Source organism: Triticum dicoccoides, chromosome 4A (genome assembly GCF_002162155.2).
Source record: "Triticum dicoccoides isolate Atlit2015 ecotype Zavitan chromosome 4A, WEW_v2.0, whole genome shotgun sequence".
Classification (NCBI taxonomy): domain Eukaryota; kingdom Viridiplantae; phylum Streptophyta; class Magnoliopsida; order Poales; family Poaceae; genus Triticum; species Triticum dicoccoides.
The window spans coordinates 598,967,928-598,984,849 of NC_041386.1; the positions used below are offsets into that span (position 1 = coordinate 598,967,928).

General features: G+C 42.8%; 2 protein-coding genes across 2 annotated transcripts in view; both read left to right on the forward strand.

The window, feature by feature from the left end:
• LOC119283749 overlaps positions 1 to 16,364 on the forward strand; it is a 58,703-nt gene extending 42,339 nt beyond the window's left edge. The window contains exons 2-3 of the mRNA XM_037563165.1: positions 11,229 to 11,277; positions 15,981 to 16,364. Coding sequence (XP_037419062.1) covers positions 11,229 to 11,277; positions 15,981 to 16,364 — 433 coding nt within the window. The remainder of the gene's footprint in view (positions 1 to 11,228; positions 11,278 to 15,980) is intronic.
• Positions 6,411 to 10,405, forward strand: LOC119287190 (probable leucine-rich repeat receptor-like protein kinase At1g35710). The gene is made up of 2 exons (XM_037566714.1): positions 6,411 to 9,648; positions 9,798 to 10,405. Exons 1-2 carry the CDS (start codon positions 6,426 to 6,428, stop codon positions 10,148 to 10,150), a joined length of 3,576 nt encoding a protein of 1,191 aa, XP_037422611.1. The 5' UTR covers positions 6,411 to 6,425; the 3' UTR covers positions 10,151 to 10,405.
• Positions 16,365 to 16,922: the final 558 nt, after the last annotated feature.

A 16,922-nucleotide genomic window follows, 5' to 3' on the forward strand; every position in this document is an offset into this window, starting at 1 on the left:
CTCATTCCGATTTTTTTCATACTAAGAAATATTCCAAAATTGTTTGTGATTTAAAAAAATGTATTTTAAAAAATATTCGAAAAATGAAACATATTCTTCTTTTAGTAAACTGTTCACAAAATCAAAATAATGTCTGAGTTTATTAACATATTTTGTTCTGAATGTTGAAAATATGTCCCGTTTTCAAAAGCCGGTCACAAATTAAAAAAATGTTTGGGTTTTGATAAAAGGTTTTTGTGTTAAAAAATGATGTTATTTCGAAAAAAGCATGCTTTTTAAAAAATGAAAGGAATATTAAAAATATTGTTTGTAATTTCAAAAAATGCTCATGTTTCGAAGAATATTCGGAAATTCATATTTAAAAAAATCAAAAACTATTTTATATGCAACGTTGCAATATGTTCTTAAATATTCATGCTGGCCATTGGTTAGTAGTAGGCGTTTGTTGATGTGGCTAGCGGCACGTGGTCCGGTCTTTAAGGTCATGTGTTTCAGTGTTCCACACGTTGTTTTTTGGATTATAGCTCGTGACATGCAAATACAGGTTATTTCGGTGCCTGCCAGTGGGCTGACCCAGACGCGAACTGTTGTGCGTCCCAAGCGCTATTTGATACAACTAGCGTCATATAGTAACTCCCACACGGCTGCCTTAAGAAAAGAAAAAAGAAATATGTGTATAGATTTTGTTTCGTCCATTCCACACGTAGCTCCCCAATTTTTACGAGCAGCAAAAAAGAGGGGCGCGAGGGGATTGAACTATGGACCTTCCCTATTGTGCCCACGGATATAACCAACTCAGCTAGCTTGCAATTATTATAGGAACAGTCTCATCTTGAAATTCTATACTAAATAACATCAGTTTTTATATGTCCATAAGTTGTCTGGAAATAAAGAGGTTATGTGAGAATAAGGAGGTTGTTTCGAGAATTATGAGCCGAACGAGGGAACTTGCCAATAAAAGAATAAAAGACAATATGCTGGAGATAACTTGCACGTGCCATGCTGGTTGGCTATAATGGGAAAAAATTGCTGGCACGTGCTAATAAAAAAGAATATGCTGGTTTTGCTCTAAGTAATAAAATTTATGGACACGTGAGTGTAAAAATAGTTGAAGAGAATAAACCCTGATAATGATGGGACATTCATGCCTGGTTATGCGCTGCTTATGCTAATGAAACATAATTTATGTGCTGCAATTAGTAATCCGTCCGGTTATGTCGTCGTAGGAGAAAATGGTCGAAGTAACCGTGCCTCCAAGGTCGCCCGCCGCCCAGTAACCAAATGAAGACGAAACCACAACTCCGAGATGGAGGTCGACCTAGAGGAAAAAAAGGTACAAGTTGGGTGGTCGCCGCCGCGTTGACTAGCCCCACCACTATTAAGATCTCACTGGCCAAACATGACCTGTGGGAAGACCGCAGCTCCTCGCTCTGTCACCCAGCGCCGTGGAGATCATTTTTTATGAACACATCAATTATATTTTCCGCGGCTTGTTGTAAAAACAATTATCTCCCCGTTGCAATGCACGGGCATATGTGCTAGTACTTCTATAAATTCGCTAAAAGAAAAACAAAAAACAAATCCGAAACCGAAACAAATCAAAAAAGGGCCGATCGTATGTGACGCCCACGTGCGTCATATAGATGCAGGTTCGCTGAAGAGAGGAGCAAGATCCACCGGCCAGTTCCACGCGCGTGCATTGTGTTCTGTCATCGTTTTTCCCTTTTAAATATTTTCTTGATATTTATGGTTTTGCAATATGTGGTGAATTCTGTTTTCCAAATAATTTTCATATTTTCAGTATCTGTTGAATTGTTTTTAGAATTAACATTGGAAAATTTTGTATATATGATGAAATTTCTGTTATATATGTTTAACATTATATAAGTATACGATAAACTTTTTCTAGTTATAAGATAATTTTTTGTTAGTACATAATGAACATGTTTTAATATACAGTGGAAGATTTATTATAAAGATTGGACATTTGTTTTATAAAAACACAGGTTGAACGGTTTTCTAAAAATATATTTTATTTGTAAAAGGTTTTCTATTAGCTTTTTAATAGAAACACCGGAGAAGACTAGGAGCTCTATCTCGGAGGGCTAGTCATATTTAACGCGTACTAGGGCTGGCCCAAGTAGGTTCCATTAGATTTTTTGTTTCATTTTTTCTTTCTGTTTTTTATTTTATTATTTCCTTCACTGTTATCATTATCATTTTTTTCATTCCTTTTATTAATATTTTTTATTTTTTAAATCTTATTTTATGTTTCAAGACATGATCAATTATATGAACCTGGGTATATTATCCAAAATGTAAACAGTTTCTGAAATTCATAATATTTATCTAAATGGTGAACATTTTCCAAAAAACTTATCGTTTTACTAAATTCTAGAATATTGTTCTGCAAATGGATGATCAATTTTCGAAATCCAGGAATATTTGAGGAAATCTTGAGCCTTTTTCAATTTTGAACATTTTTTAATATCGAAGAATACTTTTCAAAATTGTTGTACATTTTTTAATCCAAGAGTATATTGAAAATTTGTGAAAATTTATTTGAACAAAACTGTGACAGTATTTTAGAAATTCATGAACATTTTTTGAAATATGGGGAAAAATCAAATTCGTTAACAAATTTTATGGTGCAAACTGGGCAGGATGTATTGATGATAGAAGATCAACTGGGGTCTTTGTAGTATTTTATGGTGCAAATCTAGTTTCTTGGAGTGCGAGAAAACAAGCTACAGTGTCTCGCTCAAGCACTGAGGCTGAGTATAAGTCGCTGGCAAATGCAACGGCAGAAGTCATTTGGGTGCAGTCACTATTGAGAGAATTGGGTATACCCACGAGACATACTCCATGTCTATGGTGTGATAATCTTGGGCCAACCTATTTGTCAGCTAATCATGTCTTTCATGCACGTACCAAGCACATTGAAATTGACTATCATTTTGTCAGAAAAAGGGTGGCAAGAAAACTATTTGATGTTCGTTTTGTGTCTTCAAAGGACCAGGTGGCAGATGGATTCACTAAAGCTCTACTAGTTCGAAATCTAAAAGACTTCAGACGCAATCCCGGATGCTTCCTTAGGACCACTGACCTCGCCGGTTCAGCGCAGTCATGCCCTGGTCGCTTCATGTACACTGCCGAGCGCCTCGCTACTGGCTCTCCGACCAATTTTCCTCCCCGATGGAGCCGCTCGTTCTCAACGCCCCCAACGGCCAATGGTGAGGTCTGTTGGGTTAGCGTTAAAATCATTTTCCGCATTTTTTAATTATTATATTTTTTATTTACGTATTGTAGTGTTTGTAGAAACAATAGTTTGGCGTCCCGCCGCGAAACACCTCGCATCGAGAACCTGGAACATCTCATGTTTTATGGCTCTTCCCTCAATTCATCGAGGAAAGACCGTGATGTCCACTAAGATAACAGGAGTGGTTTTCCTTTTTTGCGATTGGAAAGGAGTTTTATTAATCAATCAGGAGCAAGTTCAGCCTTACAGAGTTCCGGAACAACATCCGGCCCCGACCCGAGCGACACCACTGTGCGGCCTTCAGTTCTACCAAAAACTGCTAAAAAATGGCTAACACTATTTTGTTCCCTACTTACATGATCTAACTTAAACCTCATTCCTTCATTCAGAAGCCTTTGAATCTGATCCACTAGCATAGAATAACGAGACCTGTCTTTCTCCGGAGCCTTGATCGTGTTTAGCGCAGCAAGACAGTCCATCTCCACATCTATCGGTTGTTGGCTCCATTGCAGCACGAGGTTAATTCCCTCCATGCAAGCTAGCAGTTCGGCCTCTAGGGCTTCTACGCACGCCCGCAGTTCTCGGCAAGAGGATAAGATGATCTCGCCGATGCTATTGTGGGGGATCATACCCGCCCCGATCGTCCCTGTGTTGGCGCAGAAGGATCCATCCACATTCATCTTAGTACATCCTTCAGCCGGTGGAGTCCATCTAGGTGCAGGCACACTAGTAGGTCATGTCGGAGCATGCGCTCATGGGGTCCGAGACCTCACCACTTCCACCACTTGTTTGCCTTTCACCGGATCAGCGGTCGGGTTGTTCTGGATGCCCACAAGTGAGTCAACGTAGCTTACGAGGAATCTCTTCGAGGCTTCGATCGAGGGCGCTGGCTTGTTGTGCGTCATTTCGTTACGAACGTGCCAGCAACGCCACAACATCATCATGAGATCCATCCTCTCTGTGTCAGGGAGGTCACAGAGAGTTGGCGCGGGCCACTCCGTGCCCGTCCGATGGAAGTTCACTGCATGAGGAAATCGTCAGTGCTCCGTCATCGCTTCCCATAATGCCACCGCCCTAGGGCATCTGCAAAACGCATGAAACGTGTCCTCCGGCTCCATTGCACAGAGGGGACACTGGTCAGAGACCTCCAAACCGCGCCCTTTTTTATTAACCCAGGTGGGCAAGCAATCTCTGATCAAATGCCAAATAAAGGTGCGAACCTTGGGAGGAGCAGGGCACCTCCAACTAAAAGCCCAGATGGCTCGTCGCCCGTCCGGTGCCTTGCTCATCGTGACTGAAGAAGATCGAAGATGATCCTCCAAAGCAAGTCGATAAGCACTCCGCACAGAGAATCTGCCATGCCGCTCCGGAGCCCACGCAAGAAGGTCCTCGCCCATGGGTGGTGATGTCCGTATCTTGGCTATCTCCTCTGCATCCACCGGGAAAAAATTGTCGCGCAAGACGTCCATCCTCCATGCTCCGTGATTATCCAGCAGCTCAGACACTTTGCATAGACGACACCGTCCTTGCGGAGTGATCGGTCTACCTCCCCATGGATGCGGAATCCATTGATCCCTCCATATTCTGATCAAGTTGCCATTCCCCACACGCTAATTCAGACCAGATTTTAAGAGTTGCATCCCATGTTCCACCGCCTGCCAGGTCGCCGACGCCCCCCTTGAGAATACAGTATCCTCCAGGTTCCCGTTCGGGTAGTGGTTACTCTTATCGTCACCAGACAGCCTAGCCGAAAAAGATCATTCAAGGTTCTGGTGTTCCACACATTGAATTGAACCTGAGATTACTCAAAGAATCAGATGCAACCCCAGGGAATAATCCGGTAAGTTATACAAGAGATCGATTCACTGCTTTCAATTATCTCAATAGACACAGTGCAATTGTTTGAATAGACCGATTTCAGTTTTTTCAAATTACTAATTTCAATTGCTTAAAAGAGAGATTTTCATCATTTCAATGACTTATTTTCCAATTAGCAATTCATTTTTTTGAAAGATTGATTTCTATTTGTTTCAAAAGACCAATTATAATTTATTAAAAAGATAGATTTTTCAGATTAATGATTTCATTAATTTTCAAAGAATGATTTCAATTATTTTCGTAGAACGGTTTCAATTATTTCAAAAAAATATCTTTTTTCAAATAATCCATTTTTATTTAGTATTTTTTGGCCAGCACCGACGGCGCACACAACATCATTGGAGAAATGAAATCTTTACCATCATGTTGCTTGGCGCCACCTTCTATATCGGTTTATGAACAACGTGATAGATTAGGTTATGGTCACATCATCCAGAGGGTCTTGACAAACACCTAAATAAACAAACTTCTACAGAATGTTCTGGAACAAGCTGGAACATAATGGTTTGACGCCATCAAAGCAAATCGTCTGGAACTGAAGGTTTTCCCTTTCCCTGGAATTAATATTCCACTTAGAGAGAAATGATTGGACTCAAGTGTTTTTATTATATCGTTATTATCACTGATCAAAATTTTATTCTCTAGAGGAAAAAATAGGTGATAAAGTGGGTCAACTAATTGCCACGTAGCACAGCTTCAAGCACATAATTAAAGAAAGCCTAGATACAGGCACCCTTCGAAACGTCGATAGTATATGATCGTACTTTATTTTTCTTGTAATAATAACAGTCTTCAAGCACACAGATAGTATACGGGCATGGTAGTAGTACAATATAGTCATATCCATTATTGGTAATAAACTCGATCGAGAAGCATGTCGGCATGTCGGCATTCTAGCCTCGAGTCAGAGTCCAACCATATCACTCACTGGTCCAATAAATCGGCAGTGTATTTTTCAGCAGGGAATCAAACAGTGACTTTTCTCGATCTCCACTAACAACGATTTGTCCGTCTCCATCGGGGTTTAGTACCAGTCCAAAAAATCGAGAAAATTTCCAGGATCCATTTTGCGTGGACGCAGTTTTTTTGATACTTCAGCAGTTGAGATTAACAGAATTTCCACGTATGGTATATATATCAATATAATGCATGGACGGTACGAGAGCCCAGCCCTTCACGGCATGCAACAGCCATTTCTTGGTGCCGTCTTCTTGCCCCATGATGAGACATAAGAACACTTCACGGATCAGTTTCACAGGCACAAAACCAACAACCTACTCCAGCTGCCATGCGACTTGCCGCCATGGAGACCTCCCCTCACCTAAAACTCGTCTGGCTCGCTCTCCTGCTAGCCTTGTTTCCCCAGGCCATGGCAGCACCACCACCTTCCCTCCTAGAAGAACAGGCGGGAGCCCTCCTCGCGTGGAAAGCTACCTTACACAACCCCCCAGCCCAGCTCCGATCCTGGGGAAACACCACAACCCAGCCATGTGGCTGGTACGGCATCAAGTGTGGCGAGCATCAAGCAAGCATCACCCAGATCTCTCTGCAGGGGTTGCGGCTGAGAGCGGAGCTGGAGGCCCTCAACTTCACGGCGTTGAGTACTCTTACGAGTATCCGACTCTCCTACAACCAGATAAGGGGCTCCTTTCCACCAGCTTTAGCATCATCTTTGCCGAACCTGCGGCACCTACTGCTCCAGGAGAATGAAATCTCCGGTGAAATACCGAGGCAAATAGAACAACTAGAGAGTCTCGTGGGGCTGAACTTATCAAACAACCACTTGTCTGGTCCCATCCCCACTGAACTAGGGTACCTAAAGAAGCTGAAAATGTTAGATTTTTCCAACAACAACCTCATAGGCCTCGTTCCGAGAAATCTATGGAATGTGACCAAACTCACTTTCCTGTACCTTCAAACTAATCAGTTATCCGGATATCTTCCTCGAGAACTAGGTTACCTAGTGAATCTAAGACGCTTGGCTCTTAACAACAACAAACTCATAGGTTTCATCCCCGATACCTTTGGGAGTTTGAATAACCTCATTGGCTTGTATCTATGGGGTAACCAACTTTCTGGCCATATTCCTCGAGAACTAGGTTACATGGTGAATTTACAAGAGCTGACTATTAACGAAAACAAACTCATGGGTTCCATCCCTAATTCCTTTGGAAATTTGACCAAACTCACTACCTTATACCTATATGATAACCAACTATCAGGACATGTTCCTCAAGAACTAGGTTCCTTGGTGAACCTAGAAGATTTGGAACTTAGCGAAAACAAACTCATGGGATCCATCCCCAATGCCTTTGGAAATTTGACCAAGCTCACTACCTTATACCTTGATACTAATCATTTCTCCGGACATGTTCCACGAGAACTAGATTCACTTGTGAATCTAGAAGACTTGGAACTTAGAGAAAACAAACTCATAGGTTCCATCCCCAACACCTTTGGAAATTTGACGAAGCTCACTACCTTGTACCTACATGATAACCAACTCACCGGACATGTTCCTAGAGAACTAGGCTTCCTGGTGAATCTAGAAGACTTGGAACTTAGTGAAAACAAACTCATGGGTTCCATCCCCAATACCTTTGGAAATTTGACCAAGCTCACTACCTTGTACCTACATGATAACCAACTCTCTGGACATGTTCCACGAGATCTAGGTTCCCTTGTGAATCTGGAAGACTTGGAACTTAATAAAAACAAACTCGTGGGCTCCATCCCTAATACCTTTGGAAATTTAACCAAGCTCACTACCTTACACCTCGCTGGCAATCAATTCTCCGGACATGTTCCACGGGAAATTGGCAGCTTAATTGGACTCAAAGATTTAGAGTTTGATGTTAACAATCTCTCTGGTCCCTTGCCAGTTAACTTGTGTGCTAGTGGCATGCTGGAGAGATTAACTGCATCTGACAACAATCTCAATGGACCTCTGCCATCAAGTTTGGTAAACTGCAGAAGCCTAGTCCGTGTTCGCCTTGAAAGGAATCAAATCAAAGGAGATATTTCTGATATGGGAGTTTATCCAAATCTGGTATACATGGATATGAGCTCAAATAATTTTTTTGGTCAATTATCTTATAAGTGGGGTGAATGTCATAATCTTACAATGCTACGCTTCTCAAACAACAACCTTACGGGAGAAATACCCGCAAGTATGGGGCGACTATCAAACCTAGAGCTACTTGATCTTTCATCGAACAAGCTTGAAGGAGAGATTCCAAGCGCACTAGGAAATTTAAAAAATTTGTTCAACCTAAGCCTCGCTGACAATTTGCTCCATGGAAGCATTCCAAAACAAATTGGAGCGCTATCCAATCTAGAGTTGTTAGATTTCTCATCAAATAACCTGAATGGTTCGATACAAGATTCAATCGAGCATTGTCTGAAGCTTCACCTTCTAAAGTTGAATCACAATAACTTCAGAGGAAACATCCCTGACGAGGTAGGGTTATTGCACAACTTACATGGCCTATTGGATTTAAGCGATAATTCTTTTACTGGGGCAATACCAAGCCAACTTAGTGGTATGTTGATGCTAGATATTATGAATCTTTCACACAATGAACTTAATGGCTCCATCCCGTCATCATTCCGGATTATGGAAAGTTTGACATCCATTGATGTATCTTACAATGAACTGGAAGGGCCAGTCCCGGAGAGTAAGCTCTTCCAAGGAGCTCCAATCCAGTGGTTCATGCATAATAAGATATTATGTGACGTGGTGAAAGGATTGCCCCCTTGTAGTAGTGCAACTAGGAGGAGAGAGGAAAAGAAAGGGTACAAAATACTTGTACTAGCCATCGTTCCTGCTCTGATGTCTCTTGTTCTTGTTGCGGTGATTTTGATGTTTTGGCATGAAAAGAAGAAAATCAAGGACACTAACACCGACAAAGTAACACAAGCAGCTGCCTTCTCTATTTGGAGTTTTGATGGGGGAAATTTGTTCAAGCAAATCGTTGAAGCAACCAACGATTTTAGCGAGATGCATTGCATAGGGACTGGGGGATATGGATCTGTCTACAAAGCTAGACTTGCAACTTGTGAAATATTTGCAGTGAAGAAGATACATATGATAGAAGATGAGTGTTGCATGAATGAGCTAGTGTTCAAGCGTGAAATCGAGGCATTGGTGCAAATTCGTCATCGAAACATCGTAAGACTATTTGGGTATTGTTCCTCTAGCCAAGGCAGGTTCCTTATATATGAATATATGGAGAAAGGAGACTTGGCAAAAACACTAAAGGATGAAGAAAGGGCAATTGAACTGGATTGGAGAAGGCGGATACATATCATGATCGACCTTGTTCATGCTTTGGCATACATGCATCATGATTGTTCATCACCAATAGTACATCGAGATATAACAAGCAGCAACATTTTGCTTGATATAGAATTTAGAGCTTGCATCTCTGACTTTGGCACGGCCAAAATTCTCGATATGTATGGCCAGAATCTCACAAGGCTTGCCGGGACGAAGGGCTATCTTGCCCCAGGTAAATAAAACTAAAACCTTAACTACTAGTTTTGCAATTTTGGCAATACATAAGTACGTAGATGTAAACTTTGATGTAATCTAATAATTATGATGAACTTTGAACTGTTTAGCTGCAATATATACACTAACTAATTTTAATTATTGCAGAACTAGCATATACAGAAAATGTGACGGAGAAATGTGATATATACAGCTTCGGAGTGCTTGTTTTGGAGCTATTTATGGGATCCCATCCAGGCGATTTGCTCTCATCCCTCTCGTTGGCCACCAAAAGCAATGTTGTGTGCCTACAGGATCTGCTGGACTCCAGGCTCGTGCTACCAGATGCTGAAACCACTAGAAAAATATACTATATGTTCAACATTGCAGTTCAGTGCCTAGAGCCAAGTCCGTCACGCAGGCCAACGGCACGACGTGCCAGCGACGAGCTATCCATAATTAAAGCTTCTGAAGATCATGTCGATTATTTGCAGGCTGGCATCACCTTTCCTGCACTGTAGTGCCTATGGCTATGGAGGATGAAATCGTATCACACGGTTTCTTCTCAGCTACCTATATCTGCCCTAGCTACTTGTTTAAAAAGTGTTTTTTTCTATGTAAGGGTAAGAGAAGTAAAATCTGATGGTGTATATGGAACTAGCAAACCTGTAATTACAAACCGCTTTGGTTTGCTTGAACCAAGAGACAATTCACTGCTGCAAAACAACTCTGCCCTCACGGGTAGTCTTTGAGTAATTCGGTCATGTCAACGGTCATTTTCCTCCTTTGGAGAGGAGCATATGTATTTTCCCTACTGAAAACAGAGTTAGCTAACTATGACATTTCATTGTATGTTCTTGCTGCATAGCTCTCTCCCAGAGTTATCATAACGAGACAAGCAAAATTCACGTGGACAAATGTTCTTGCATCCTAAAAATCCAAAGAAAGGGGACTGGAGACTTAACGTGAGATGGTGGACCTTCTTGCCGCCGCTTCCTCAGGCTCGGCGCCACGCCAACCACACCAACCTTGGCACGGGCTCACGGCATGGTGTCGTGGCAGGCAAGGCGAGGCTATGGCCCCGCCTAGGCGAGGTGGGCCCTCTTCCACCATGGCAAGGTCAGGTCCGCGATGAGCGTGTGGCTGATGTCACTGGCCGAGGCGGCTACCAGTGCGCCAGTGGCTGATGTCGTGGCACGCGAGGCGCGGGTGCCGTCCCGCCCCGGCAAGATGGGCCCTCTTCCACCATGGCGAGGTTAGGTCCGGGATGAGCGGTTGGCTGATGTCGCTAGTTGAGGGGGCTACCGGCGCGCCGGTGGCCGTGGAGGAGTTTGGCCCCGCCCCGGTGTGCTTCGAGGAGGCCGTGGTGTCCAGGAGAAACCTGGCCGGTATGAGCACGGAGAGGCTCCTAGAGGCGTTCGACTTCATCCGGTGCAAGGCCAGGGCAAAGTGCAGCGTCGCCGACGCGCCCGGAGCCGGCAACAAAACTACAAACCTCCGCGTCACCATTCTCTTCCGCACGGGCGGCCGGTCCTTCAAGGACGAGGCCGGCGTCGAGCGGGTGTTCCGCAAGGAGTGCACGCGCGTGGCCGGGCCAAGCTGCGTGCTGACCATAGCGCATTCCGACAACCTGACCTTCTGCGATCAGGTACCTAATGTTATGACTCAAACATCACATATATATACAACTGCATTGTGCTATGCATATTGAATTCATGCACCAGCCAACTCATCCAAAAGTCTGAACTGATGGATGGAGGTGGGCAATATATTTCAACACTCTCCCTCACGTCTAGGCTATTTTAGTCCTTAGACGTGGGATCGATGTAGGCCGCAGAATCGTTTTATTCAATACTGCGTTGGCAGGGTCTTGAACTCAAGACCTCTTGGCTCTAATGCCATACACTACAAGAAATATGTTAATCCATGACGGATTTCTGATGACATTTTCAGAAACTGTCATGGACGGCCTGGCAGAGCCCCGCAAGCCCGCCAAAGCCCGCATAGACTTCACCCATATAAAATTCTAACCCTAACCCTCATCCTCTCCCTCCCCTGCAGCCCCTTCTGATTCCCCATCGTCCCTCCCACATCGCCGCCACCAACCATCTCCTCGCCTTCCTCCTGCCATTGCTCTCCGCTGACCCTCCCCCTTCTCTCCTCTCACCTTGCAGCACCAGCAGCTACCAGATACGCCGCATCCCACACGCATCGCAGCCAACGCCCGCCGGTTCCGGTGACTCCACCACCGCACAACACACACATGAGCTGGTCTCCGACCCCTCCGTCCTCTAGGCAGCTGGATCCGCCGCTCCCGTTCTCCGGCGCTCGCCCACGACGCCTAGCCTGTGGCTAGGGTTTCAACTGCAGCGTCGCGTCCATCGTCGGCACGTCTCCAGCGGCTTCGCTCCATTGCACACCGCGCGGCCTCGCGCCCTCTCCACCTTCTGGATGGCGTCTCCCAGCTCAGTGTGTTCGCCCGCGTTGGGCTGCACGGCGGCGACCCCAACCTCCTCTCCTCTGCAGCATTTGGACCACTGGAGGCTCTCCCTTGACCATGTGAGCACCTCAATCCCCATCTTCCTCTCCCCCTGCCATCTTATTTTTTTTGTTAGGATGGGCTTTGACTGACCGAACGTGCTCATCTGTCTAAATAAAGAGGCAATGATTCAGCCTAAATATTTATAGGTTCCTGAAAATTTTTGAACATCAAATTTTCACCCAATTGTTATAGGTTCTGCCATCTAATTTTCACCCAATACATAAAGATGTCAGGAACAATATTTACCCTATATCTGAATAAACCATATATCCAGGACCATTAGTTCATCCATGAATTCTAGGCAAGAGGAATAAGCTTACCCTGTACAAACATTGGTCCATGAGAATACGGAAACAGAGTCAGACCACAGCTGTTTCTGACCAAAACATAGCCAACTCAGTCAGAGTACTTTGACATCATAGTAACAGTTCTAAATGGAAATAAACTAACATACCAATGGTATTTTTATAAATAGAAATAATCAATGGCAAAGTCATAGTTCCACAGGAGTCTAGTGTCATTGTCACAAACTACTCATTTACTCTTAAGAAAAATGACACTGTATCCTTTTACATTAAGAAATCAATTGCTCTAACTGCACATAATAAGTGTTCAGCATGCAGCTGTATACATATGCTGAGATTATACATATAGCTCACAACCATGAGTGTTGCAGGTCCTGAACATACACTTGCTCTGACTGAAACATACTGAATTAGATACAAAAAGATCGCAGATAGAAGAGATGTCTAGATATCAGAGTTACAACTAGCGTGCTCCAATTAACAGGTAGAGATCACGGGCAGTTTGATGCATGCCTAAAAGATTCCTATTTACAAACCAAATACTACTAATCTGAAGGTCTTTTCATGCTCAATGAGATTGAATGGCTCAATGTAGTAGATCAGCCCTTCACTTTGCCGGCCCCTGAATTCTCTTAAGAACTATTCCTTCCATGATGTTGCCCCACGTGTGAGTAAATAATATCATAGTCAAGGAGGTAATTCGTTACGTACAAAGTAAAATGTAAAACATCAGCAGCAGTAGAATGAACTATCAATAATGGAAAATGTATGTCGATCTTGTCGCATGGTAAACAAAACATGATTTGAGGTAGACACATGGATGAACTGTGGTGACCATGTGGATATTAATCAAGGAGAAAGAATACAGAGATGGTTAGTTGCATATCTTTTAAAGCATGAACAGTATTCTCATCCAAGTGGGCTGCTGTACCAGTACGTATTCATTCACAATATTCAGGAAAATCCTAGATAGTAAAACATTGTAGATCAGAAGTGTTTTTTCTAGGTAAATTCCATGTCAACAAAACAAACAGGATATAGAGTGGTCATGAATTTGGAACCATAACAGTAGCAAGGCAAAAGGAAGTCAATATGAGGAGAACATTGTTGGGTGGTACTCACTGAACCCTGCTGAAAACGAAGATATGGTAAGTTAAAGCTTCATGGAGAAACTACACATCAGAAGATTGTGGATCAATGAGCCCCAACAAAATTTCAAGTTAAAGCTTCATGCACAAAAAAGGGCAGTATCCTGCAGCAAAAGTAAATTAAAGAAATCACATAAAAAGTAGAGTAAGATATGTTTAGAACTACAATTAAAAATGCGAGAAAACCATGCTCACCTTTCTTTAGCAACAGTTCACTTTCACTACTACCTGGTTGTACCTCTTTAATGTCCACGAATGTTTTCTTCTCTGCATAGAGTATGGGTCAAAAGTCAAAAAGGCGAAAAAGGCGCCGACACCGGTTACTTGGAAACAATAATTAACTTTTGTAGTTTGTTTACCTTCTTTTGTCTCTGGAGTATACTTTGTCTGTCCATACTTCTGCTCCAGAAAGACAGGAAAAATTGTAAGTAACAATGAAAGAAAGAAGAATTGATTACCTGACTTCTTCATTACCGCCTTGATGTCTTGTTCAATTATTACCTAACTTCTCAATATACTTGGATGAATAATCCTTCTGTTTTCCCTTCTTTTTTGTGTTTGCAAGCAACAGTTTAAATGATGCTGAGTTTATTTTGCTTATTACAGCAAAGGTGATGGATTTTATACTATTGCATTTCTGGAAATGCAGTGATGGATTTTATACTATTGTATTTCTGGAAATGCGTGTACACCGAATTGCAATCTGAAGGAGCGATGGAAGTGAAGGCTGCGTGCTTTTTCTTTAAGATAATCTAATTAAGTGCTTTTTCTTTAAGATATCTAATAGATGATATATTGCTTTTGCTTCAGATTTAAGAGTGTTTGATCTTCCATATACAAAAAAATGAGATCTAGGTATATTCCCTTGAATTATTTACTACATACATTTTCATGTGAGGGATGTTTATAGAAAGCAACTGAAATAATAATCAGGAATAGAGAATATGCTAGTAATCCTTTTTTATTATACTTTCCCTTCTATTCATTTTGTTGTAAAGATAATAATCAGGAAGTGGCATGTATACAATTTCAACATATGTTCTGTCTCAATTCTTTATCCCATCTCATATTGAAGTGTGGGCAGAGATAATTATACGTTGTATGCCATGAAGGCTAATCAGTAAATTGGAGAATGCATGTTTTTTTTATTCCAACATATGTTACTGTTCTTCACAATTCCCAGGTGTGGTTAATCTAGATGTGAAGGTTATCGTACTAAGTGGATCATTTAATTGGCTAAAATGGTCTTGCCTTTGAGTGGTTTTATTTTACAATTGCATGCAAAAGGCAAGTTTATTGACATAATTACTTTTAATTGATGAACAAAGTATGCCTCCAATATTACTATTATGCTTTTTCTTAGCGTGCGTTGCCCACATTTTTTATGCTACCTTAGTATAGTAGTGGTGTGTGCATCGGATGATTGCTTGGAAAATCAACTAATTATTGCTCTTTGTATTCATTTGGGAGCTGGCTGTTATAACTTATTATAATTTTGTATGTGTTTTGGATTCTTTGCAGGTTTTGCAGTTAGTCTGGAGATTGAAGTTTTTCAGTAGGATTACTTGGGTCCAAATAGCTGCGTGGAATTGGCTATGTAGTGTTGGAGATTAAAATCACATAGTGGTGCATTTTCAACGAAGTCATGTTACTCGATTTTTTAAATGCTTATAGCGCCTTCTAGATATGCTTGTGATGTTTTGATATTAATTTTGTTTTTTGAATCAGACTTGTATTGTCTTGTAAACAAATGCTATTTTTTGAATGAATATAATTGGTTGTCTTGTTGTAAATTGTGATGCATCGAGAAAACATGTTGGACTAAAAAAGGGGGTTAATGGGGCGGACTGGAATGAAATTATTAGGCCAAAACCCTAATTGGGCTTTACTATAGGGGCCATGCTCGCCTCCATGTCAGATCCACGTAGACGCCAAGTTAGGTCCATGTTGCTTCCACGTCATGAAAATCGGTGACGGCTTGTTCCGCCATATCCTAGTTTGGGCCGGGCGGGCCTGGGGCAGATCCATGACGGCCAAGGATCATCATGGAAGGTTATATGTGAAATTATGACGCAATATACATGACGGATTTCAAATCCGTCATGGGTGGGCACGCATGACAGTTTTTGGTTGATCTGTGACGGACTAGGTCCGTCATATATTAACAACTTTCTTGTAGTGATATTGAATTCATGCACCAGCCAACTCACCCAAAAGTCTGAACTGATGGAGGGAGGTGGGCAATATATTTCAACAATGCATGCATCGTTTTCTGATCTCTTGTTAATTTGGTGTGGTGAAAACAAAGGTGCGGCGTTTTCTGATCTCTTGTTAATTTGGTATGGTGAAAACAAAGGTGCGGCTACTGAGCAGGACGGACGTGTTCATCTCGGCGCACGGGGCGCAGATGACGAACCTGGTGTTCATGGACCGGAACAGCAGCATCATGGAGTTCTACCCGATGGGGTGGAGGCAGCGGGCGGCTGGCGGGCAGTTCGTGTTCCGGTGGATGGCGAGCCGTGCAGGGATGCGCCACGAGGGCTCGTGGTGGGACCCCGCCGGCGACCCTTGCCCTGATGGTAAGCCGGACATTTTCAGCTGCTTCAAGAACCGGCAGATCGGGATGGACGAGGCCGCCTTCAACGAGTTCACGGCCAAAGTTTTCACCGCTAACAAGGAGCGCAAGTCGGCGAAGGCGCGGCGATGGCAAGAAGCAGGAACTAATTGCAAATGCAGCTAGCCAGCCCTCCCTCTATTTTTGTGGTAATTAAGAATAGGCCCCTTTTTCTTGCAACAAAGTTTGACCACAGCTAATGAGATCAGAGCCATCAAAACGGGCGCAATTGGGACTGTGACACACAGAACCGCAACTATTCTCCTTGTCTTGTTTTCATGGGAATTGCTGGGATGGGCGCTGAGGTTGGGATTGCCAGGTGACGTTGACGTTGACGTCCAGTCTGAAGGCGGGCAACGGCCCTGCCAGATTATTTTTAGATACATCCAGCTTCTTCAGCAATCTGAGCTCCATTAGGCTGGAGGGCACCTGGTCTGTCAAGTTGTTGCCATTCAACCTTATAGCCGAGAGCATAGTAAGATTTTCAAGACTGCTGCTAATACTTCCCCTGAGGCCATATCCCGACAGATTTAGCTGTGAGACTCTCCCCTCATAGCATACCACACCAGCCCAATTGCTGCACGCAACGGCGGAGCTATATACCAGATTATTTTTAGATACATCCAGCTTCTTCAGCAATCTGAGCTCCATTAGGCTGGAGGGCACCTGGTCTGTCAAGTTGTT

Coding starts and splice junctions, on each gene's coding strand:
- LOC119287190 (XM_037566714.1), top strand. CDS start 6,426: ATGCGACTTGCCGCCATGGAGACCTCCCCTCACCTAAAACTCGTCTGG. Junction 9,649..9,797: donor GAAGGGCTATCTTGCCCCAG/GTAAATAAAACT, acceptor TAATTATTGCAG/AACTAGCATATACAGAAAAT.